Source organism: Leptodactylus fuscus, chromosome 1, assembly GCF_031893055.1.
Source record: "Leptodactylus fuscus isolate aLepFus1 chromosome 1, aLepFus1.hap2, whole genome shotgun sequence".
In the NCBI taxonomy this organism is placed as follows: domain Eukaryota; kingdom Metazoa; phylum Chordata; class Amphibia; order Anura; family Leptodactylidae; genus Leptodactylus; species Leptodactylus fuscus.
In genome coordinates, this window is record NC_134265.1 from 86072722 (window position 1) to 86096405 (window position 23684).

The 23684-nt window shown below is 44.3% G+C and overlaps 1 protein-coding gene across 1 annotated transcript; it reads left to right on the plus strand.

Moving 5' to 3' along the window:
* The first annotated feature begins 2465 nt into the window (after positions 1–2465).
* CCDC117 (coiled-coil domain containing 117) lies at positions 2466–17039 on the plus strand. Its single transcript, XM_075272714.1, has 6 exons — positions 2466–2587; positions 6853–7172; positions 9629–9676; positions 12569–12835; positions 14753–14896; positions 16395–17039. Exons 2-6 carry the CDS (start codon positions 6865–6867, stop codon positions 16636–16638), a joined length of 1011 nt encoding a protein of 336 aa, XP_075128815.1. The 5' UTR covers positions 2466–2587; positions 6853–6864; the 3' UTR covers positions 16639–17039.
* Positions 17040–23684: the final 6645 nt, after the last annotated feature.

Below are 23684 nucleotides of genomic sequence, written 5' to 3' on the forward strand. Positions count from 1 at the left end.
TCCTCTCCTACCACACACAAAAAAAATAAAAAATAATAATAATAATAATAATAAAAATAATAATAATAAAACCAAATACTCACCTCTCCTCTTTTCCTGCTGTCTAGGGTCAGGAGTCTTCTGGGAGCTGCAGACGCATGTAAGTGACATCATCACATTGCGCCTGCAGCGTCCGGGGATGAATGGTAAAGCAATGAGCTTCATTATTGAATGCAACTAAGCAGCCTGGAACGGGGGGCAGCATATGCAGGACTGTCCCACTGTCCCAACGGGGCCCCCCGCTACTATAATACTTGGTGCACTGTTGGCCTTACGTTAAAGTGGCCCTGATTCCAACCACTGCTAAATAGACATATATCTACCTATACCAGAAAGGTATTATGACAACTGGAGAGAGCTGGAGATGGCCCGTATAATTAACATCAATTACCTGTCCTCTCATTTTCCTTCAGTATTGCTGGTTAGAGCTCGCAGGCACCCGGAGCAAGATTCGGGGCCTGCGTGCATTTTTATGGCAGCCGGGAGCCTTGTGAGGCTCCAGCCAGTCATTCTATACTTTCTATTGTAGGCTACTCTATGTAGCCTGCAATAGAAATGCCGGATTTTTGCGATTCATGGTATTAGTGATCAGACCCCTAGGCCCTAGCCATTAGCTGCTGTGTGCGGCCCTCACAACAACCTCTTGTTACTCATCCGGCCCTTGGGGTACCCTGAGTTTGACATGCCTGTGTCAGCTCCTTGCTTCGCCGCTGAACGCCGCCAACTGGCTTGTAGACGCGATGTGATGTCGTCTACAATTGTGCGCCAGTGAGAGAGAGAGAGAGAGGCACGCAGAGTGCAGTGGGGGAACGAGGAGAAGGTAAGTGTAATGTGGAGGTGGAACGTGAAGCAGGCAGAGATGTGGGGACATGAATCTGGGGGCAGAGATGTGAGGACATGAATCTGGGGCAGAGATGTAGGGGACATGAATCTGGGGGCAGAGATGTGAGGACATGAATCTGGGGGCAGAGATGGAGGGGACATGAATCTGGGGGCAGAGATGGAGGGGACATGAATCTGGGGGCAGAGATGGAGGGGACATGAATCTGGGGGCAGAGATGGAGAGGACATGAATCTGGGGGCAGAGATGGGGGGCATGAATCTGGGGGCAGAGATGGGGGGACATGAATCTGGGAGCAGAGATAGGGGGACATGAATCTGGGGGCAGAGATGGAGGGGACATGAATCTGGGGGCAGAGATGGGGGGGACATGAATCTGGGGGCAGAGATGGGGGGACATGAATCTGGAGGCAGAGATGGGGGGACATGTATCTGGGGGCAGAGATGGGGGGACATGAATCTGGGGGCAGAGATGGAGAGGACATGAATCTGGGGGCAGAGATGGGGGGGACATGAATCTGGGGGCAGAGATGGGAGGGACATGAATCTGGGGCAGAGATGGAGGGGACATGAATCTGGGGGCAGAGATGGGGAGACATGAATCTGGGGGCAGAGATGTGGGGACATGAATCTGGGGGCAGAGATGGAGGGGGAACATGAATCTGGGGGCAGAGATGGAGGGGACATGAATCTGGGGGCAGAGATGGAGAGGACATGAATCTGGAGGAAGAGATGGGGAGACATGAATCTGGGGGCAGAGATGGAGGGGGGATATGAAACTGGGGGCAGATGAAGGGTGTATATGAAACTGGGGGCAGAGATGGAGGGGTGACATATAATTTACGGGTGACTGTAGGAGGATTATACTGTGTGCGGGCACATGAAAAATTAATGAGAATGGGCGGAGTCAACACAGAAGTGGGTGGGGCTAAATTTGCAGCGGCACGCGTAGCACGTTTTGTCCCTCTTTCGGTTCTTCAAAAGTTGGGAGGTATGCAAAGGTGTTGGCTCTGTGCCACTTTCTCTACTGCTGGTTCTACCTGTTGTGTTTTCCATGTGGAGAGCCATTGACCATATGTACAACTGTAAAACACAAAGTTCTCAAAAATGATTTAGATTAGAAAAGGACGTCATAATGAAATATGTTACTGAAACATGTCCTACCTGATACACAAGGCCTAGCAGTATTGTGACAATATTAGGGATAGGCGGAACCAAAATGGACATAAAGGGTCCTGTGTTTGAGGAGTCTGTGGCTGTAATACACTGTCTTTACATCATAATCTGCCACATAAGAATTTGCCAGCAGTATAAATGGCAGACTAAATGGATTACAGGTTAGGTTTTGTTCCCAGAAGCTTCACATTCCTCGCACCTCAATCTTTTACTAATATTATAACATCTTCTCACCACACGCCTATTAGGTTACAGAAATATAAACAATAAAATGGCGGCGCAGAAGGTGAGGACACTTCTGTCAGTCACGCCGTTCCATCCTCTCTTTCCTGCCTCTAGCGCCGCCTCTATGGTTGGATGGTAGAAACTTGCGGAGCGTTCTAGAAAAGTAGAAGCTCCGCCCAGTAATGGATAACTGCGGCTGACTGGGCCAGCGCTATGTACTTGCTGAGGACAGCCGTGCTGCCAGGGGTCACCGTGAAGTAACGCGAGAGCTCTTCACCGGAGGGGACTAGGAGGCGTCCTATGACGGGTGAGTGACGGCCCCTCACAGGCAGCAGCTGCTTGTTCTCCTGGCTGCACGCGGTGTTGTGTTTTGTTGTGGTTGTCGGCTGCAGTGCTCACTACATGTTTGGACGTGCGGACAGACAGTACTTGTAGTGGTGCAGGTCTGATATCCCCCAGCCATCGCTGTGGAGCTGTCCGTAGCACTACAGGTGCCAGCATGGACCAGATGGGCTCTGCACTTGTGTCATTAGTCGCCATACACTACTACAATGGCAGCATGTTCATTCCCATAAGGATGAGTATCTCTCTATATGAGGATATGGTCCTGGTGATGTGCAGAGGGTAGGGGTGCCATGTCCTAATCCTATAGTGTCATCCTGTGGGTATGGGTGCCATGTCCTATCCTATAGTGTCATCCTGTGGGTGCCATGTCCTAATCCTATAGTGTCATCCTGTGGGTATGGGTGCCATGTCCTATCCTATAGTGTCATCCTGTGGGTATGGGTGCCATATCCTAATCCTATAGTGTCATCCTGTGGGTATGGGTGCCATGTCCTATCCTATAGTGTCATCCTGTGGGTGCCATGCCCTACTCCTATAGTGTCATCCTGTGGGTATGGGTGCCATGTCCTACTCCTATAGTGTCATCCTGTGGGTGCCATGTCCTATGTCCTATCCTATAGTGTCATCCTGTGGGTATGGGTGCCATGTCATAATCCTATAGTGTCATCCTGTGGGTATGGGTGCCATGTCCTAATCCTATAGTGTCATCCTGTGGGTGCCATGTCCTATCCTATAGTGTCATCCTGTGGGTATGGGTGCCATGTCCTATCCTATAGTGTCATCCTGTGGGTATGGGTGCCATATCCTAATCCTATAGTGTCATCCTGTGGGTATGGGTGCCATGTCCTATCCTATAGTGTCATCCTGTGGGTGCCATGCCCTACTCCTATAGTGTCATCCTGTGGGTATGGGTGCCATGTCCTACTCCTATAGTGTCATCCTGTGGGTGCCATGTCCTATCCTATAGTGTCATCCTGTGGGTATGGGTGCCATGTCCTATCCTATAGTGTCATCCTGTGGGTATGGGTGCCATGTCCTAATCCTATAGTGTCATCCTGTGGGTATGGGTGCCATGTCCTAATCCTATAGTGTCATCCTGTGGGTATGGGTGCCATGCCCTAATCCTATAGTGTCATCCTGTGGGTATGGGTGCCATGCCCTAATCCTATAGTGTCATCCTGTGGGTGCCATGTCCTATCCTATAGTGTCATCCTGTGGGTGCCATGTCCTAATCCTGTAGTGTCATCCTGTGGGTATGGGTGCCATGTCCTATCCTATAGTGTCATCCTGTGGGTATGGGTGCCATGTCCTACTCCTATAGTGTCATCCTGTGGGTGCCATGTCCTATCCTATAGTGTCATCCTGTGGGTATGGGTGCCATGTCCTATCCTATAGTGTCATCCTGTGGGTATGGGTGCCATGTCCTAATCCTATAGTGTCATCCTGTGGGTATGGGTGCCATGTCCTACTCCTATAGTGTCATCCGGTGGGTATGGGTGCCATGCCCTAATCCTATAGTGTCATCCTGTGGGTGCCATGTCCTACTCCTATAGTGTTATCCTGTGGGTATGGGTGCCATGTCCTATCCTTTAGTGCAGGGGTAGGGAACCTTCGGCTCTCCAGCTGTTGCAAAACTACAACTCCCAGCATGCAAATACAAATGTGCTTTATTAGCATGACTGCTTTGGCAACACCAAATGTTTTTCTTCAAAGAATGGTAGGGGGTGCGTGGTTTGGGGGTTTGTGTGTCCTTTGGGTCTCATCGTTCTTGCTTGGGACGTGTGGGTATGGGTGGGCGTGGGGCATTCATACTTGCTCTGCTGTTCTTGGAACTCCCATGGAAGTGAATGGAGCATGCTGGGAGTTGTAGTTTCACAGCAGTTGGAGAGCTGAAGGTTATAAGTATATGTGATTAGTCTGCTGGAACCAGTTTCAGAAACCAGACCCCGATACCCACCATGTGCATGGTCATCCTCCTGATTTCTTGTCAGATTAGTAGTGATCTATTCATTTATAAAGCGCCAACATCTTCTGTGGTGCTGTACAATCTAAATTCTCTATCAATATGTTTTGGTGAGTTGAAGGACAATGAAGTACCCAGGGGAGGCTCCTGTAACATGTGGAGAACATACAGACGCCATGCACAGAGCTTGGCTGGGCTCCAAGTTAACACCCCAGTGTTGCGAGGCTTCAGTGCCAACTTCTGAGCCACAGCGCTGAACGTGGGCATGTTAAGACAAGGTTAATCTGTGTTTGGCAATGCCCTGACTGTAAGGGTTTATTCACATTCATAAAAAACATTCATTAAAAACCATGTGAGTCAGAATTTGCTGTTGATTTTAGGGCAGAATCTGCCTCAAAGTCAGCGCCAGATTCCATCATGAGACCATACCCCTACCTGTGTTTCTGCATCAGCTCTGTATAGGATGCCAGTATTCTCAGATATATATATATGTATATCCAATATACATTTCTTTATTGTCCCATCACACTTAATATACAGTAGATCTAGGGGTGTATTCACATGTGACAGATTCGTTGCTGAAATTTCTGTGACTATTTGATCAGAATGGGGTTTGCAAAAGTCAGCATTCAAGTATGCATATAAAAGTGGGGGAGACAGCTGGACCCAACTATGGTATATAGACAGTATTTTAAGAGTAGACTCACATAACACATGGAGATGAAAGAATATGTGACTGTGTGTGTATGCTAGTCCTAAACTGGAACACCTATCAAGCTGCAGCGCCACCATAGGTAAAATGAAGCATTGCATACTGCACATTCAGATCTGTGTAATGCACATACCTCCAGGGAAGGAGAAACCCTTAGTGTCATCTCTGCTCCAGTTTATGGATGAAGGTCCCAAATAGGGAAGAATACACTGACTGAGTATATAAGGTGCTGTATAACCGACAGCGCCTATACAGGGTTGAATGGAGTTTCTGAATAGCGTCATACTGCTACAGTTACTAGTTTTGTGTTGCTCCTGTTACTATCAGAGATGATAATGAGCTAATAATTATTTATTGGGCTACCGAGATCCTGTCTAGAGAAGAGACTGTCCACATATCAGAAGATTGTGGTGCTGGTGAGCTCAGACTGCTGAAGTTGTGCTTTATGTAGACGTAAAACCACTTTGGTGCTGCTCATAAACTTGTATTACAGGAAACTTCTCCAGGATGAGAATTTCATGTCAAGGATTTCTAGTGATGGAGCCTGGAATATCTATAATGGGGTTTAGGGTCTCTGATTGTTCTCAAGGCTCACTGTCTCTGATGTGTCAGAAGACCATTTGTTGGGTGGGTCGCTTTGTGTAGTCGGTTTCGTTATGTTCCTACTTAAAGGTGTTTCTTTTGTTTTACTGGGCATTCATTGCCACAATTCAGACAGTCCCCTGGTGTCCCAGTGATTCACTTAGTAGAGATGGAAATATAAAAAAAACAAAAAAACTTGATAGTCTTGAGTAGTTGATACCTTTTTAATGGCTAACTCATAATGATGACAAATTACTGACGTTTCGGAACCTCTTGGGTCCTTTATCAAAGTAAATTTAAAACATTTCTGAAGGATGCATATTTATACACAGAGAGGGCACATAGGGTTAGAATTCCAGGAGGGGGGGGGGTTGTTAGTAATTGGTAGAGACAATGTAAACACTTACAGGTCCTTATCAGTTCACACGTTTCTGTAAAGAGACATGAAACTCTGTGACACATTCAATCCACACTCTAGTGTCTGAAGCAGGGTCATGAATTTACACTCATGGATGCGTCGTTCTCTCTTTGATCTGAAATTCCCTCTCAAAACCAAAATTTTCATGTGATTGGTGATATTATGATCCTCATTGCAGAAATGTTTTGATACGGGAAGGTAGTAGAGATGGTGAGTGCTTGAAGTCTCATTTTTCAGCCTCCCCTGCTGATTCTCCAGCTTTTGGTCACATGACCAACTCCGCTCTACGCTGTGGACCTGCAGAGGAGTAGAACGAAGTTGGTGATGTCTTAGAGAGCTGAAATGGCAGCAGGGGAGGTTAAGTAATTGGACTAGAGAGCTGCATCTGCCTATGGTCTACTAAGTGAATCACCTGCTATACAGTAAGCAAGTTTATATAATGCAGTGAACATGGTTTTTTAAAAGAAAACAACCACTTAACCCCTTCAAGTTTTCTGTTCTTATTTGTTGTCTTATAGATTAATAGTTGTTGTTTTTTCACCCTTCTTGTAGGTGGAAGCTGGTATGGCAGTCATTGACAGAGCATTTAGTGCAGTACCATTTTTCGGGATGGAATCTCACCAGACTTCACACCCATTTCTTCAGAGAACCAACGCTCCTGGGATTTTAAATGCTTCTGTCAGTGAACTCAGCCAGATGAATAGCCCCCCCATGGGTATTGGATTAAATGGTGATGGATCCTATTATATGCACAGCCAGGTTTATGCCAATTCCAATCATGCTGGAGAAAACGGCAGCTTGTTTCTAGGACATGCAGCACAGAGCCAGAGTCCAGCAGGGATCCCTGTTTTGTCTCAAATAACTTGCACCGGGTAAGTAGCATGTCTTCAGCTTTAGGATATTTTTTCATACTTTTGTACATAGTTTTGTCAACTCTGTCATGGGAAAAATGGCTGTGAGGCCGGGGCCCCACGGCCTGGAAACGCAGCGATTTGCGCTGCGGGAAAAATTATACAATAACTGCAAAGTGGATGGGATTCATGTGAATCCCATGGCCACTTTGTGTTTAAAACCGCAGTGTGGACATGCAGCGATTTCCAAAATCGTCACGGTTTTGGAAATCGCAGCATGCCAATTATATCTACGGAAATGTTGGCGGCTTCCCTGTAGATATAATGGTAACAGAAAGTCCATAGAGGAAAACTCTGTGAACTTTTTGTTCAAAGCGCTGCAGGAAGAACTGTGATGTGTTCCCGCCGTGGTTTTTCCCGCAGCGCTTTAGCACTGCGTATCCTCCCGTGGGTCCTTAGCCTAAGGGCTAGTTCACACGTGGGCAAAGGGGCGGATTTTGACAGCGGATTTCGCTTCAAAATCCGCCCCTTTACAATGGTGGTCTATGCAGACCGCCAGGCTTCTTTTTTCCGCTAGCGGCGGGCTGCTGCTAGCAGAGAAAAGATGCGACATGCGGCTTCCACCTAGCGGCAGCACCCTCCTGTGTCGGCTCATTCATTTGAGCCGACATAGGAGGGGAAAGCCGCGACCGCGATGGTCGGGCAGGCGGGTTTTGACCAGAGAGAGACACGGCACGCCGCGTCTCTCTCTGTGTCAAAACCTGCGCGGACGGTTCACATGTGAAGTGACCCTAAGGATCTTTTCACATACTGAGTTCAGTTCAGTTGACTCACACTTGCACCTTGGTTTCCGTTCTTCAGGACCGCTTGGGGTCCCAAAGAATGGAAACCTAACCTGCTAAAAAAGTGGAAACCCACAAACCCCGTAGACTATAATGAGGTCTGTCGGGTTTGCAGGACTTTTCTCTCTGCATTTATTAAGCAGCTTTGGGGATGGAAACCCCCAAACGAAATGCAGGCAATGTGTGTATTTGGACTGTTAAATCGAACATGGGCTGTTGTTCCCAGCTTGAACTTCTTTGTATACAATGGATTTAAAGAGGACCTTTCACTACCCCCATTTAATAGTCCCCTATCTACTACTACCCCCATTTAATAGTCCCCTATCTACTGATTCTGGCACAGTTGTAATTTTGTTCTCTAGCCCCAACAAATAGGTGCTGTTAGTTTTGGTGCCTGATGTGCTGTTTAGTCTCTGTACTGTTTAGGAGGGTGGTGTCAGGCAGGAGCATCTAGTTCACACTGGGACATGGAGGCTGATTTTGACAGCCGATTTCGCTTCAAAATCAGCCCCTTTACAATGGAGCCCTATGTGAACAGCTAGCTTTTTTTTTTCTGCTAGCTTTTTTTATTGCTAGCTTTTTTTGCTAGCAGAAAAAGAAGCAACATGACCTTTCTTCAGGCGTTTTCAGCCTGAAGAAATCAATGGGAGTCTATGGGGCGCTGAAAAAAAAGCCTTGCTGATTTTGGTCGCTTTTTTTGCTGCTGTTTTGGCAAAAAAGTGACTGAAACAGCGAGGCTTTTTTTTATGTCACATTTTATGAAGTCACATCCCAGAGGAGTGGTCCTGGGTGTTGGCTTCTTCCTGCAGCCATTTTGTGAAAAAGAACATCAGATTCCATGCCATTTTTTAAAAAATTTTTTGATATTAAAAAGCATTCAGCTCTGAAAGAAAGCTGTCAGCTCTGCTCTGTCCGAGTTGTGAGCTAAAATGGCGCCTAGAGGCAAAAAGGGGTGGGTTTTGGCCATGCCCAGTGGGCTGGCTAGTTAAAAAATGGGCTGGTTAAAAAAAAAGCTTCAAAAAATCAGTAACTGAAACGGCGTCAAAAAAAGCGTCAAAAACAGCGTCCAATGCAAAAAAAACAGCATAAAAAAAAGCAACACTGAATTTTCAGTGCCAAAATAAGCTAGGCTTTTTATACGTGTGAACTAGCCGAGTGTGATTCTGAGCACTGGCTGCTTTTTATTGGAGCTCTGAATCAATCTGACACCCCCTCCCTGACATTACAGAGCTTAAATCAGGCCCCAAAACGAAGTGCAGTGATTGTTCAGGAACAGCAGGAGCTAGAGAAATAAATCCAACTGTGCTGGAATCAATGGAGCAGCATCTATTAACAGATGCTAAGTCTGTGTTCACATCTGGACTAGTATTTCCTTTTTGTTCTGATATAGGCATGGAACTATTAAAATAAGAAAAGTGCTGGATCCATTCAACAGACAGATGGCACCTGATGGACTCCAATGGCTATACTACGGTGTGCCAGTTTGTTGTCAGGTAGCCTGAGACCAGAGTCCAGTTCAATGTATTCATCAGAAGCTGGGACCAGCGTCCATTGACATCTACTTTACAACAAAAAATGTTTAGACCATACAGAGTAAATGGTATACTTACGTTTGCCTTTTTTCTTTTGTTGTAGTCTGTCTGGACGATCGAGAAAGCACAGGCTCCAAGAGGAAGACAATGAGTAAGTAGCACTCACATCTCACATAGCACTTTCAAAAGCAAAGTGTGCGCAGAGAATAGGAAAAAATATAATGCAGATTTTGATCACATCAGTACTCAAAGGAGTTGTCTAGGATCAACCTAAACCTGGGAAATGGAGTAAATGTGGTAAATAAAAGCATTACTTGCCGTTTGGATCCCTTGCCGCTCCAGTGCTGTTCTGCTTTTCCTCAGTCTTTGTTTACTGCACTAATGGATCGATGTCATTTTGCCACACATGACAACTTTAACCAATCATTATCCTTAGTGGTGAGTTGTCAGTCCTGAAGACTCATAGAAAACGAAGAAAAGACTCTTAGATTGCAGGTGCAGAAGCAACACCGGATCTAATAACTAAGTACTGCTTCCATTGCCTCGTTGATCTTCTCTTTTTTTAAATGTACTGTAGATTGTGAACCCCATATAGGAGCCATATAGGGCTCACAATCTACATTTCCCCTATCAGTATGTCTTTGGAGTATGGGAGTAAATTTACGCAAACACAGGGACAACATGCAAACTTCTTGCAGATATTGTCCTTGGCAGGATTTGAACCCAGGACTCCAGCGTTGGCTGCAGTGCTAACCACTCAGCTATCGTGTTGCCTCATTGCCCCTATTGCCTCAATTGATCTTGTCACATGCTGTTATAGACACCGGACTGCTCCCAGACGGTCAACACACAGGCACTCTACTGGCGAACAGTAATATAGCAAGTAAAGAGCTGGGGGCTCTATTTGAAGGGGGCCAGAAGGGGAATCTGCAGGGCCACAAATGTACTAAATACCTGCACTCAGAGAGGGCTCTGATCTGGGGCATTAGCCCTGGGTAGATATCGGCAATGGGTTATTGATTACAACTGTTAATCAGTTCTCTGACTTTGGTGGGGAACAGGTTAACAGATGCTATAATAGATTAGTTATTTAATATGGATGTGCAGGAGCTCTGTCCCTGGTCTGGACCATAAGTGTCTGAGCAAGGGGCAGAGCTGCATTAAAATTGTGTTAAATGACTTTAATCCATTACAGCCTCTATTAGCTTGTTTCTCACCAATAGCAGAAAACAGGTTAATATTTGTAATCATTTACTGTCATTAAAAGAAGGTATTGCAACCTCTGCTGACTGCTATTTCTAACAAACTTCCTATACACATGCTAGATTTGGTGAGAGTGGTGTACACATCTTCCAGACATCTTTAGTGGTTGGTTATCTCCCGTGAAAACTAAAAGATCACACCCATGGCATCATTTGTCAGAGGAGTCAGGAGGTTCCCATACACACTAGACAACAATAAGATCACTGTCAGACAGACTGAGTAAATGGATATAGACACAATGTTGGCTGAGATCAACTTTTTCTTTTAATTTTCACTTGATTCATCTTGTCCGCTAAACATCCATACAATGCCAGATAATCACTTGTTGGGGAGGAATCACTGTCCCTGATTGATTATCCTACTTTAAGGCCCTAATTCTGGACAGGATCTTGGATTGAAGACATAATGAGGACTCCCTACGGAGACACAAGGAGGGCGACATGATACATGTTCCCCTAATCTTTTTATTATGCAAGGTCCCATGAAGTATACCTCTCCCTGATGTTCCCTACATAGCTTCACAAGTGCTCCTCTCCTCTCTCTATTACCCCCTCTACATTAGCACCTTTAGTGAGTTCCCCTTAACCCTCATTTCACACAACCCTGCATTCCCCTCAGCCTTGGTGTCTCCCCTTCCTGGGCCGCAATGTCTCCTCCTCAACCTTTCTGTTTCATCAAATCGTTGTACCAAAAGGGCTAAAAATCATATGATTCCCAAGTCCCAGAACAGACTAGAACTTACAAATCCCAATGGAAATATTTACAACTGCAAAATTTTTAAAATTCCACTAAAGGGAAATTGTCTACACTGACCTCTCTGTATTTTAGCATTAGTGTGTGTTTGATGGTGCCCGCCCTGACCTATTTCCACTCTTTACCAGTCTTTAATTCAGCCCAATCCTACTTCTTTGCCGATTTTTACCAGGAGCTGAGAGAGGGAGCGTGATACTTTACTGACGCAAAAAAAACCCCACGGTCTGTCACAATCCTGCAAAGCTCAGGAAATCTATTACAAGATAGGTAGTACAAGGTACCAGTGACCTTGCATGCGGTTTTCCTCCTTGCCTCTGATTTGTGTTGGCGGTGTGGTCGGGAGCTGGGCATCATGGCACACGTATCGTGGTAGTGTCTGCCCCTCTTCCCATTTTGGGCAAGGGTAGTGGAAGTCATACCTAAGGTTACTGATGTCTTCTCTGCAATAACCCCAAGACCTTTCTGCTATTTATCTTACCTGGTCATGTTAAAAAGATTTCCCACATTCTAATCCGTCACATGTTGGTGGTGCTAGAACTGACTGTGGAAAACCACCGGAATTCCCACTGACAGCGAATAGTTTCAAGAAATTCTTCATCTACAATATATGCAATCCTTGACAGCCTCAGACTTGATCGCCAGGCGCTGGCAGCAATGCCTAGCATTACAATTTTTCTCAGTTTGTGATTTGACTTCCCTCCCATATGGATGTGTCTATGTCGCTGACTTTAACCTGTGAACCCATCCACACCCTGTCCCTGTCTATCTCCCCACTGTATCCCAATATTCCTCCTTTTCTTTCCTTCCCTTATATTTTTTGCTTATTTGTTTCGGAGCTCTCAGGCCAACAACTGCTGTATCCTTGTGCACAATTGTATGCAGTATGTATTTTCACTGTACACCAGCCTTGCTATGATTAGACTTTCTGTATTCATGGTCTAACTTTGCTTGTTTTACTTTTTGTATTTCTCTTGAAACCTCAAATAAATACACAAATGTTAAAACAATTTCTTCTTTTCTCTCTAAGCGGCCCCTCAAAGAAAAGGAGAATTTCAGCATCTCCCATACCACCAGTATTTCAAGAATCTCAAACTCCAGGTATTTTTGCTGGAGCTTCAGGACAGCCATTCTGGGCTTCTAGCCATTCACTGGGTAAGGAGGGCGCTATAATTCCGACAGTGGCTAACCATTCATCTGCCATGATGCACCCTATTCTTACGGAGGACATGGAAGAAGTAGCTGTCGAATCTCAGTCTGATGCTGCGCTGAGAAGAATTAGAGATATTGAAAGCAGGTAAAATGTAGCAGGTATAATTAATTAAATTGGCAAAAAATAAGGATGCAAATAAAATAAGATATGGGCCAATGTCCTTTTAAATTTGTGAGGTGAGGGGGAAAAAAAAACCCTTCCTTTTCCTGACAGTACAAGACCATAGAACAACTTCAGTTTTTTTTTTACATACTTGTGGCATTAATTTATTTTGTAGTATACTGTACGAATGAACAATGGCTCTTTTCTGTGAAATCCTGTACTTTATTATTGCCCTTATTTATCTATTGAGAGGTGAAATAAGGCAGAGAATCTGAGGCAGGTGGAAGTCTGTTTAAACAGAATTTATATATATATATATATATATATATAAATTATATATTCGAGTACAAGTCGACCCCCCCCCCCCAATTGTACCACAAAAAACTGGGAAAACTTCTATATGCAGCATCTACTGGAAAATTTCAAAAATTAAAATGGTCGGAGTTTTTAGGTGCAGAAGATGCTGGGGAAGGGGAGGGGGTGGTTTGGTTGTCTGGCTGCCCCTTCGCTGAGCTTGAGGACTGTTTTTTCTTCCCCCACTTGGAATTCAGTCTGGCTGTATATAGGGTATCTGCAGTGCTCCTATTAACCCCTTCCCGACAGAACAGGAGCACTGGAGATACCCTATATTCAGTAGACCGAGCACTTTCAGACACAGGGACACCTATTGTGTATAATGTGTTTCACAGTCATTTACTACTTTTATATGTAGATTCTATACATTACTATTGCAGATGGTCTTAGACACCCCCCCCCCTCCCAAAAAAAATAAAATAAATATATATATATATTTTTTTTTTGCTTGTCTTAAGTATAAGCCATGAGGGGATTTTTCAGCACAATACTCGAGTAAGCTTATACTCGAGTAAATATATATATTTTGACAACAAAGTTGGGATTGGGAGCAGTTTCTTACAAATTGACAATCTCGACTGAATTTTAGTGCTCTTCTAGGTTTGATGATGCCCGAGATAATTGTAAAGTGACTTCTCAAAAAGGAGCTTGGACTTGTTAATAAAGTATATCACAAAATGTATTAAGGACACACATGCAGCCAGACAATTAAAAGTTGTCTGAAAGTTTAGTTACTTTATAGAGGTATTTCTGCAGATATTTTATTTAGAAAAGCATTCAAGATGGGTATGATGAGCAGTTCCTGAAAGTACATAAGTGTCCATTCACCCAGAGGAAAATGGTGAGGAATTTGGTGTGGAATTTCAGTGCTGAAAAAAAAGCCTCCCATTAACTTCAAAGGGTTCCTTTTTCTGCTATCAGAAGTCAATGGGAGGCTTTTTTTTTCTGCGCTGAAATTCCACACCAATTTCCTCATCATTTTCCTCTGTGTGAATGGACCCTAAGGTACTTGTGAAAAGCAACATTCTTCATAGAAATGCAATTCGCAGCATAAGTTTGCTTGAACATCCCTATATAATGTATTAATACACAAAGACAAGTGGTTAATGGAATTGGCAAATGGCAAAGTGTAATAGATAAATCATATAATGGCAAAACATACTGTGTGTTTTTGGTTCGCCCCCAATGGCCTGATAGGTTATTATTTCTCAGAGCGGTTAGGAGCTCCAGGTGCTTGTTTATAGGAAGGTTAAGGTGACCGCCGAGTGCTCAGTTGATGAATCCCTCATGGTTATGTTCTGTAGAGCACGGACTTCTATATAATATTATACTGTAGCTCAGTTCATTTATAATCATACAGGATTTCAAAGTCTGAAGATGTATGATGATGTATGATCTGGTCCATTGTTTTCCCTGCTCATGTTTGCGGTGAGCTTATCACAACTTAAATTTGGCCGCCAAGAGAGCTGAAAAATTAAAATTGCCTATTTTATTAGAGTCTAAAGATTAGCATATAAAGACTTACATGAAAACATTGCTTTCCAGGCTTGTTGTGGAGGATGATGAAGAAGAGGAAGAGAACAACTCCAAAGATGGTCATTTACCCACCCTTGTCCTGTCTGATATACTTGTGGAAGGCTTCAAAAAGGGATTGGATGAATCTCTTACCAAAAAAATTGTGGATTCTATGTAAGTGCTCAGTTATCAGAAATATAGCCATAGTCATCTGATGCTACATCATCATGAATGACACTTCGTTACAAAAGAGCGTTTTAACCCTTTGTTAATGTTCTGGTTTTTTTTCCCCATTTTAATTTTTTTATTTTTTTTTTGGTGGGAATAGTTGAATTTTTCAATGGCACCACTTTAAGGCTAAGGCCCCACGGGCCAGAATTGGCGCACTAAATTGCTGTGGGAACTACGGTGTGAATGCAACGGTTTTGGAAATCGCAGTGTGTCCACGCTGCCATTTCCCCCCCAACCAACCCCCCTCCACAGAGTGGGCATGGGATTTGTTTCCGGCGCAGGCAAATTGCGGCGTTTCCGGCCTGTGGGGCCCTAGCCTAAGTTAGTCTGTCAGCATGAACATCAGTTCCCTCAGATTCCCTGGGGAACACGCCCAAATAGGAGACTTTGTGGAATAGACTGCTGAAAATTGGTGGAGAAAAAAAGTCCTGTATGGAGGCTCCGTGTGTAACCGCTGTAGTAGCTGTTCTGCTCTACATCGTTCCCAAACGACAGAGAGACTGACGCTAGTATGGACCTACTGATAGTAATTGTATTGTAAATGGACCAAAACATCACAAACTGAATAAATATTCAAGATCTTTTTTTGCCTACACGATTCTGGAGTGCTGGTATTTTTTTTTATTTTTTTTTTCCTGGGGACTAAGCATCTAGTAGTTCGATTCCTGGCACAATACACTGAACTACTTTAATATTGTAGTGTATTTCTTCAGCCACAAGCATTTCTATTAGCCTCCTAATGAAATCTTACTGTACCAGATTGGAAGCCTTCAAAAGGCTCGTGGCTGCCATAAGAACAGATTGTGACCCGAGATCTGTTGTGGGGGCCGATCCCTGCCTTGTATGGTGGCAGCTCTGCTCCAGAGCTTACACCATATTTCCAATGTCTGGAAGGGGTGAAAGATAAGTTTATTACACAGTATGGTATTTCATATAGGGGAGCTTGTAGGAGGGGGGCTCTTAATATCAAAAAGGAACATTTATAGTGTGGTGTGACTGACCAGCTTAGATTAGATTCATGGGTGCAGGTTTATTATGCTTTTTGACTAGTCTTATGATTTACAAGGCATAGAAAGTTGTAAATATTTTTAACAAAAAAAATTAGAGGCTTTTACTTTTTTTTTTTTTTTTTTTGCACTGCCATTGACTCCTTCCTGAAATGGGGGCTTGGCTAATGTGTTCAGTGGGCGAGGCCATCAGCAGCATCAGGTTTCTCATTGTTTATCCCAGAAATCTGAAATATAACTGATGCTGGAAATCTACGCCAACTATGAGCTGGATTTCTTTCCAGGCACATGGCCTAGCAAAGGGTGCGCCTTGTCCTAAATGAGGCCCCCCCTCCTCTACCTCATGGGTTATCAAGACTGTCCGTTTTCATAAATCCTCCACCATCGCATACAACTTCCTGACAGGTTTTTTTTCCCCATATTTGCATTTCTAGAAATCGTCCATCTATGGAGCTTGTTCTTTGGAAACCCCAACCAGAGTTCCTTGTGAATAAACTTCAGAGCGTTGCCATCAATTATGAGGATGATAAAGAAGTGACAGAGGAAATCCAGAGCACGTCTGCAACACATCTCCTTCAGGAAGTAAATCCATCAAGTGCGGACAAGCCATGTTCTTCTAATCTAGACTGTGATATAGAAACCTTGTGGAACAGAGAAGAGGAAGAGATGGAGCTTTAGCACCCTGCCTCAATGTGCTTTGGTTCCAGCAGACTTCTATGAAGGCACCACTTGACTGGAATATTGATCGCTATTATCTGAACTGAATGTATGGAGATCTTCTCATTTTATTTTACAGGTTTTCAGCTGCATTCATCTCGAATGCTTTTCTCTTTGTAATCTGCCAAAACCATTTTTGAAATGTATTAAATATAAGTTCCTTTTTCTATGAAATGGATCTGCACTGTTACAGAAATCATATACATGAAGTAAGGTGGCACTACTCAAACAAACAGTAGCCTGGATAGGGGTGATGAAAAAACGCTGTATGGGGGTGGTGCTCTAAGTAGAAAAGAAAAGTCCAAATAATGTAATGGTTGAAAAAACTTGGCACTCACCCATTGCATTAAAAGTCCAAACATTATTGTAGAAGTCCAAATAAAAATAAATACGGGAGGAGGCATGCTCAACGAGAGAGAGCGACAGCTGTTTCGTGCTTGATAAAGTGCCGAACAGCACGAAACAGCTGTCGCTCTCTCTCGTTGAGCGTGCCTCCTCCCGTATATATTTTTATTTGGACTTCTACAATAAAGTTTGGACTTTTAACGCAGAGGGTGAGTGCCAAGTTTTTTCTACCATTACATTACTGTTACAGAAATGTTGTGCTGGCCTCTGTGTGACATATTGGCAGTATTATAGTACGGAAAATTGTTGACTTGAAACAGTTTATCTATCCCTTTTTTTTCTGATGAAACAAATTTTTGTAATTCATTTTACACGAACTACAAGTTTTTGTCTTAACACATTGAATGGTTCAGTCCATTATTTTGTAGTTTTTGAGGTTGCTGAAATGCACAGTGAATGTGCATAAGTTATGTCAGTAAAGCGTACATGTAAATATTTTTCACACAACAGTTTCTGGATCTGAAATGGGGCATTTTGTAATAAAATTCATAAATGGTTTGTGTCCTCATTTGTCAATCCCACAGGCTGATTAGGATATATGCATTTACAGTGTGTATCTGGATCTAGGACATATATGTTCAATAGATGCTACTCCGTGGCATCTCTGACCATGGCCTTTGCTGCAGGATGTAAGTTTCTGCAGGTGTTGTCATGTACATGATTCTTCTACTTGGGTCATTGCTGTACATTTATGGTATGGGGAGCATTTAAGATTTGTCTATGCTATAAATGTATAGCAGGGGAAGGATTAAATAGTTCAGCATTGTTCAATACTAGAAGATCTGTCCCAAATGTAAAGGAGAGTTGGACTAACCCACTGGGGAACTTCTGATTTTCCCTGGTGGGCTCTGTGACTTTAGTGGGCCCTACTGGACCGCCACTGCTTTTTCTAATAGTGGAGGTCTGGTAATGGGCAGCCTAATAATCGCGGTTACATGGGGTGTGACAGCAACTAGAGTGGTATGGGGCTGGAAATGGCCGGAGCCCGACAGCTATACATATTGTTAATAAGATATTAAGATAAGATAAGATATTCCTTTAATAGTCCCACAATGGGGAAATTTCAGTGATACAGTTTCATAGATGGTACAGTAGTATATAACAGGAGAAAAACACATACAAGCTCATGGCAGATAGAGAAATCCTAGGAATCATAGCAACTAAAAAGAAAGAAACAAAGACACACTGCAGGGTCATTTAGTTCTCTGTGCGGATTGATGTTAATAATAATACAGCCGAATGTGGTTGTAGGACACGAGGAGGGGTCACAGCATGTGGATATAACAAGCAGAAATTTTTGCAGAGGTGGGGGACATAGTCAGCTATCATGATAACATGTGGTAGTTCTTTGGTACGTAGTGAGATCTCCTGCTCACAACTGATAGTTCGGTATCTTGCATCAGCACTATTGTCCTTTTAACCACAAAAAATGCCCCAAATGTCCTTCATCACAAGCCCTCCTCCTCCTTTCTTCTTACCACTGTGTTCGACTGCCCCAAGGAAGTCAGAGACCATCCAGGTATACATGGTGCTGCTCTCTTGCCAAGCTTCCATAACTCCTGGGGTAGGTGGATGATGGTAGGTTCCCAGGCTGTAGCAGAGTCCCATGTGTCCACAGTAAAAGAAAGAAATACCAGTCAGCTGTAGGCATCTTCACGCATCAGCAATAGACTCCAAAAATCATCTCCTTGAAGAAGAAGTCCACACTTCCATGTAGGTTTTCCTCCATGCCGCATGGTGTCCATGCTGTCCTGGGGGGATGGTAACAGGCACATGTGTGCACACAGGAAACCAGCTGAACCAGGTCTTGTCATTGTCCATGCTTTACAATAGAAACAAAAGGAACAAAATACTCCACAGGGTCTTCCATTCGATTAATAGTTGCTAATTCATAGTGCTAGTTTGCTTGGTTACAGGATTCTTGAAGATACAGAGAAAAAGAGTGAGAAAGGAAAGCTAAAGTTTGCTCCCAGCTTGGAGCACTGCATCAAGGCAGCCAGCCACTCAGGGGGACGGCGCCATAGTAATGGAAAGGGACCTAGCATCAAGTCAGCCCACCTTTACAACAGAGCTATTATTATACACTAGGGATGGCTCAGACCCCAGGAGTGGTGATTAAATATTACAAATACTTAAACTCACCTCTCCTGGGACTCTGGCTCCCAGCATCTTCTTCGTAGCTCTTCCAGCCAGTGACTGAGGTCACATGCCCCTAACGTCACTGCTGTGGCCTGTGATTGGGTTCCAGCAGTGATATGGGGCGTGCTGATATAATGACACCAGTGTGCCCATGTGACTGCTGTGGCCCAATCACAGGCCCCAGCAGTGACGTCTGCGGTGTGTGACCTCAGTCGTACGCAGATGAAGTCCAAAGGCGTTGCCCAGGAGAAGTGACGTATAACTGGGGCCAGCTGAAGAGGAACATTATAATGTGGGGGGCATACAATGTTAGGGTGACTGTAGGACTATTATACTGTGGGAGGAGGGGTACCAAGAGAAATGGATGGGAATGGGCGGAGTCATCATAGAAGTGGGTGGAACTAAATCTGCCCCTCTTTTAGTCCTCTGAATGTTAGGAATGATGTAGATAGATTGGTGAAAACTTGATGGGCGCTGCGGATATATTTTTTTCTTAGTCTATATAAAAATGTTGGGTTCTGTTCCTCATTGATGCCTAGTTTGGAAATTAAAAGGGATTTCAAAGTATTTCATAAGTGTTTTTACTGAAAATGTTTGTTTTTCCTTGTTATTCTAAGTACTTGCAGATAAGAGATCAAAAGACTCATGACTCTTTTGCTGGCCTTATAAATAAGATAGCGGTCAATAGTTTTGTAGCCTTCACATCTGCATATGTATTCCATCCGGTTAGAGTCCGTTTGGAGACCCCTGGACGGAATACAATCGCAATTGCAAGCGCTGTGCAGTTAAAGCACATGGACCCCATAGACTATAATGGGGTCCGTGTGCTTACCGTGCACTGCCCGCATAAATCATTCCTGCGGGCAGTGTGCGGCAAGCAAATGGACCCTATTATAGTCTATGGGGTCCGTGTGCTTTAACTGCACAGCGTTTCCAGTTGCGTTGGTATTCTGTTTGGGTGGGGAGTCCTCATGCGGACTCCCCCAAACGGGATCCAAACACTAATGTGAACCAGCTCAGTTGAAGGGGAGGCAGCTGCTTTTAGAAACCCACAAAGATCTGAGCATCACTGGCAAATATAATACAACATGTACATCTATTACGGAAAAAACATTAAAACCCCGTCAAGGTAAAAAGGAGTTTGTGATAGGAGGATGAGTGTGTGCGGCAATGGGATATAGCCCCTCCGCCATTAATTATATCCTAGAAATCTCTGGCAGTGACTTATCTCCCTGGGAACTAAAGAAATGAGCAAATTAAATTTGTTCTGCTTATTAGTCTATAAAAGCAAAACCAGTTCAATGCGGTATTCACTGGAAAGGTTTGATTCAGTCTTACATCACAGGAACCAGTTCAGATTGTTGTCTCAATACAAAGAAAGGGGGCGCCATTCAGCTCATTTTGTACCCAGGGCTTTACAAGGGGAGACATGACATTTGTGAAGTGCAGAAGAGGCCCTGCAGACAGATCCATGGCTTTCTCATTGCCTCTTGTATTTCGGGTGTTCCCAGCACCTGCACAGCTCGATGCTAAAGCTGGGGAAATATACCTCAACTTTGGTGTGCCCAAGGTCTGATGTGCAGTACAGAACTGCTCAGAAAAAGGAACCCAAGTCAATGGGAAGCTTTTTTTTCAAGCACTGAAATTCCACACCAAATTCCTCACCATTTCACCATTTTCCTCTGTGAGAATGGACCCTTTGCATTTGGTTAGCGTTAATTGGGACACTAAGCTGACGCTCCTGTGGGTGAGATGGGGATCTAGGGAGTCTCTAAGCCATGAACCCAAAATTTCAATGTTTTGCGCACTGAGCCAGTTTGTAATCACTTATACCTTGTGTTGTGGTAAAAACATTGTTCATCACCAAATTGCTGCTGGACGGTTGGGTGAAGTTGCCCTTGGAGGATCTTTAGTTACCATTTTTTATTCATGGCAATGCTTTTAGATAAAATTGTGGGGGAGCCCGCACATGAATGGTCTCAGGATGATTTACCGTTGGCATGACACAGGGCTTATGGTAGCCGTCACCTTTTCTTCTCTGGACAATCATTCTTCAAGAGGCCCCAAACAGTCTGAAGAGGGGGCTTCATCAGAGAAAACATTCTGGCTCCTGTATACTACTTTGTAACAGCAGGTGGCAGCATACCCACATATTGTGACTGTGCTGTACTACAAGTGTTATGCCACTGGAGTTTTGGGTATATACTGTACATTCACTGTTTTCCAACTTATATATTCAGTTGTTCCCAGTAGAAAGTGAAAGATTACACTATAACATTAGAACTGTTCTAAAAGAATAAGTAAAATAAAAATGAAGCTTAAAGATCGGAAGCCTTGAGGAGGTGTACTGTATAAACATAATAAACAGTGTAACTTGCTTCCACTGGGCTTCGGTGTGGGTCGTCTGGCCTCTTATGTTTACAGAGAGGCCTCTGAATGACATCAGAGACCTCTGAGGACTTTCATTGGCCTTCAGCGGTTACGTCGGCGTCTGCACGCAAAATAATGCCGGCGTAATGTCATGTGGGTTACGCCGCCATCATTTTACATCATTCACAGGCCTCAGCAGTTTCTAACGTCATTCAGAGATGTCTCTGTAAACAGAAGACGTGTGAAGATCAGCGCTGGAGCCCAGGAGAGTTACACGTATATTATATTAAACACCTCCCCGGGGCCTCTGATCATTATACTCTGGGGTCTGAAGAGACCTCAGAATGTAATAATGGTTTGTGGGTGGCGAATCCCAAGAAGATTGGGTTCTTCTGAACTGAACATTTTTAGAAAAGTAAAAAAGAAAACCATATGGGACACTATATTTCATTATACACTGCTCAAAAAAAATAAAGGGAACACTGAAATAACACATTATAGATCTGAGTGAATGAAATATTCTCATTGAATAATTTGTTCTGTACAAAGTTGAATGTGATGACAACAAAATCACACAAAAATCATCAATGGAAATCAAATGTATTAACCAGTGGATACCTGGATTTGGAGTCCCCCCCAAAATTAAAGAGGAAAAACACACTACAGGCTGATCCAACTTTGATGTAATGTCCTTAAAACATGTCAAAATGAGGCTCAGTAGTGTGTGTGGCCTCCATGTGCTCGCCAGAGGAAGCCTGACTGCAGTGGCGTAACTAGGAATGGCGGGGCCCCGTGGCGAACTTTTGACATGGGCCCCCCCCCCTCCCCAAACCGATGCCGAAGACCTCGACTGACCCCCTCCTTCGCACTCTATTATGTCCCTTAGTAAGCCCTGCACACAGTATTAACCCCTATAGTGTCCCCTGCACACACAGTATTAACCCCTATAGTGTCCAATGCACACAGTATTAACCCCTATAGTGTCCCCTGCACACACAGTATTAACCCCTATAGTGTCCCCTGCACACACAGTATTTACCCCTATAGTGTCCAATGCACACGGTATTATTAACCCCTATAGTGTCCCCTGCACACACAGTATTAACCCCTATAGTGTCCAATGCACACACAGTATTAACCCCTATAGTGTCCAATGCACACAGTATTATTAACCCCTATAGTGTCCCCTACACACAGTATTAACCCCTATAGTGTCCAATGCACACACAGTATTATCCCCCATAGTGTACTGTGGACACCTATAAACATTTATTATACTCTGGGGTCTGAAAAGACCCCAGAGTATAATAATCGGAGACCCGGGGGATTAAAACCATTAAAAGAACAGAGACAGTTGCTTACCTGTTCCTGTCGGCTGTCCTGTCCGCTCTTGTCCAGCTTTAATGACGTCAGACGTCACATGACCCGGGAAGCTGGCCTGGGTCATGTGACGTCAGACACGAATGGCGGAGGCCTGGCAGGATCGTGGAGAGGTAAGTAACACTGTTTTTTATGTTACCTTACCCCTCCCGGTGCACCGATCATTATACTCGGGGGTCTGCAAAGACCCCCGAGTATAATGATAGCCTCTGTGGGCCCCGCGGTGTCACTTGCCGATCCCGGCCCAGCCAGGATCGGCAAGTGAATAGGGCCCGTAACGGACTTTTAAAAAAAAAAAAAAAAAACCGCAGCGGTAGCGGCTGTCACCGGGCCCCCTAATGGCCCGGGCCCTGTGGCAGCTGCTACTGCTGCTACCACGGTAGTTACGCCCCTGCCTGACTGCCATTAGGTACCGAGATCAGATCCTCAGACCCCTTGTGAGACCATATGCTGGTGTGGTTGGCCCTGGGTTCCTCCTAATGCAGCACAATGCCAGACCTCATGTTGCTGGAGTGTGTCAGCAGTTCCTGCAAGGTGAAGGCATTGAAGCTATGGACTGTCATGCCCGTTCCCCAGAACTGAATTCGAGTGAGCACATCTGGGACATCATGTCTCGCTCCATCCACCAACATCACGTTGCACCACAGACTGTCCAGGAGTTGGAAGATGCTTTAGTCCAGGTCTGGAAGGAGATCCCTCAGGAGATCATCCAC

Coding starts and splice junctions, on each gene's coding strand:
- CCDC117 (XM_075272714.1), top strand. CDS start 6,865: ATGGCAGTCATTGACAGAGCATTTAGTGCAGTACCATTTTTCGGGATG. Junction 9,677..12,568: donor CTCCAAGAGGAAGACAATGA/GTAAGTAGCACT, acceptor TTTCTCTCTAAG/CGGCCCCTCAAAGAAAAGGA. Junction 14,897..16,394: donor AAAAAAATTGTGGATTCTAT/GTAAGTGCTCAG, acceptor TTGCATTTCTAG/AAATCGTCCATCTATGGAGC.